This window comes from Canis lupus, unplaced genomic scaffold, assembly GCF_011100685.1.
Source record: "Canis lupus familiaris isolate Mischka breed German Shepherd unplaced genomic scaffold, alternate assembly UU_Cfam_GSD_1.0 chrUn_S841H1005, whole genome shotgun sequence".
Taxonomy (NCBI): domain Eukaryota; kingdom Metazoa; phylum Chordata; class Mammalia; order Carnivora; family Canidae; genus Canis; species Canis lupus.
Genome location: NW_023331801.1, coordinates 5,112 through 7,682, shown reverse-complemented (window position 1 = coordinate 7,682; position 2,571 = coordinate 5,112). Strand labels below are relative to the sequence as shown.

At 43.8% G+C, this 2,571-nt stretch overlaps 1 gene segment (V, D, J or C); it reads right to left on the bottom strand.

Moving 5' to 3' along the window:
* Positions 1–1,121: 1,121 nt before the first annotated feature.
* LOC119879437 lies at positions 1,122–2,107 on the bottom strand. The segment is given in 2 exon segments: positions 1,122–1,921; positions 2,047–2,107. Coding segments are annotated over 2 exon segments (381 nt in total).
* Positions 2,108–2,571: the final 464 nt, after the last annotated feature.

Genomic DNA, 2,571 nt, shown 5'->3' with positions numbered 1-2,571 from the left:
GTATTAGCAATCTCCCAGGGGTATTTTTAGAGATTTTCTTTTTAAGTAATCTCAACACCCAACATGGCGCCTGAACTTACAACCCTGAGATCCAGAATTGCAGCTCTACTGAGCAGGTCAGCCAAACACCCCTAGTCTACAATTTTATCCAACTGTCTGAGAAATATTCTTATTATATAATATTTTGAATTATTTAAAATGCATTTTGACGTGCATTTGAATTTATAGAGCTTTGAAAAAAATTGTATTTTAAACCAATTAAAAATTAATTTAAGTGTACAATATATAATAGGAAAATATATTAATATTCTGATCATAGCTCATTAATAAAAGGAGAAAATAATTAAAGAAGGTTTCATGGCACCGGAATGGATCAGGCAAGCAACCGACTGACTCTTGGCTTTCACTCAGACCGTGATCTCAGGGTCCTTAGATCCAGTCCCTTTTTGGGCTTTGTGCTCAAGGGAGAGTGTGATTGAGATTCTCTCTCTCTCTCTCTCTCTCTCTCTCTCTCTCTGCCATTCCCTGCTCTAGCTTTCTCTCACTCTTTCTCTCTAAAATAAATAACTAAATGGGCAGTCCAGGTGGCTCAGCAGTTTAGCGCAGCCTTCAGACCAGGGTGTGATTCTGGAGACTCAGGATTGAGTCCCATGTTGGGCTCCCTGCATGGAGCCTGCTTCTCTGTCTATGTCTCTGCCTCTCTCTCTCTCTCTCTCTCTTTCTCGCTCTCTCTGTGTGTCTCTCATGAATAAATAAATAAAATCTTAAAAAATAAAATAAATAAATACATCTTCTTAAAATATTTTTAAAAAGAAGATTGCAAAATCATTGGCAAAATCTGTATAGTTCCCTCTCTGTGTCATCTATTGATTTATATTGTCAGGAAATAGCAGTGCAAGAGCATTTTCTCTCACCATATTTCCTGGGCACCGAGAACAGTCTCCCTTCAGTTCCTAGCCAGAGAGCCAACTGATCTATTTAGTGGCCAGGACATGAACCCTTTCATGATTCTGTTTCTGCCCCCATGCCTTCATTTTGAACACCAGCCTGTGTCTACCATCTGATATCCCAGAGAAGAAAGCAGGGCAGAAGTCCCTGGCCTCTTTCTTCCTGTTCCTATTCCTTTCTTCCCTTCCCTTCTTTCTTTACTAAAACTGAGTTTGGGAGCTCTAGCTCTCCCATCACCTCTCTCGTCATACTCCATCAGGAAGACAATGGGCAGAAGCCACGATCTTGGGCACACCTTGTCTTTCTAAAAGTGTCAAAAGGCACAGTACTACCCACCAGGATTGTCTGATCACCTTGTGCGGCTGGACTCTCACAGCAAGAATCAGGCAGGTGCCACCTCATTGTTACATGGATTTATGTTGAAATTGCTTACTCCCTGGCTGAGGAACTCTTGGCATCAAACTATTTTAAATGTCACTAATGAACACTTGATGTTGTGGAATGTCACTTCTGGTTCCTAAGCTCCAGCCATTTGTCTGACTTTGTAACAACCAGACATTGAAAGACAAACAGCCACAGGCTGTGCTGGAACCAGAGTGGATCAGTCAGAGAGGCTCGGCATCCAGGCCCTGCTCTGCTCAGAGTTTGCACCCAGCTCCCCCTGCAGTCCCTATCACTGTGTCACTCAAGGCACAGTAGTACACAGCTGAGTCTGACTGTTGCACCGAGCCTTTCTTCAAGTGGAAGGATCTGGATGTTTTGTCCAAGGTGGCTTCAAAACCTTTGTTGCTTCCCTTTTCCTTGTCTGTCACTGCTTTCAGGAGGAGCTGTGGACCTTCTCCCAGATACTGGACATACCAGAAAAGAGTGGGGGGCCATGTTGTCGAGTAGGTACAGTTTATAGTCAGGAAGGCCTCTTCTGAGAGGATCACTTGGCCTTCCGTCTGGTTCACTGAGTCTCCATGGGTTTGTCCTGGGGGAAAAAGAAAACAGACCTGTGTCACCTTGGGCATGAAGCTCTTAAATAAAATTATAGTTAAAGGTTTTGACGACACAGTGGAAAACCAGAATCCAAATTGTAAGAGGAATTTCACTTACCAAGCAGTAAGAGCAGTACAATCATGACCCCTGGAGCACACTTCATCTCTGGAGCGTCACCTAGATAATGTTTCTCCTTCTTAACATGAAGAAATGTTCAAGTCACGGGGAAATGATCAGTGAAAACCCACATTTCCCCAGGAAATCAGAATGTGGTGGGAAGCTGCACCCCCTGGTGGACAGCGGCTGACATGAGTGCATGCTGGCCAGAATCCGCCCAAACTCAACAGCCTGTTTCATCCCTGACTTCATGAGGCACATGTCAGGCTTCAGGTGGCACTTGGAACTCTGAACAGCAGCAGTACTAACCTCTCAGGTCTACTTTGTTCTTCAGACATTGCATGATATGGAAGTTCTTTAACATGGCATCCCAGGGCATTTCTGTAGCTGAGAGGATTAGCAATCTTCTAAATAATTTTACTAGAGTACTTTATAGTCTCGTGTGTCCATGTGGGCCGGCGAGAAATCCCCTGACTGCCAGAACAGGGTGGAGGTCAAATACAGAAAAAGTGATAAGGAGACAAG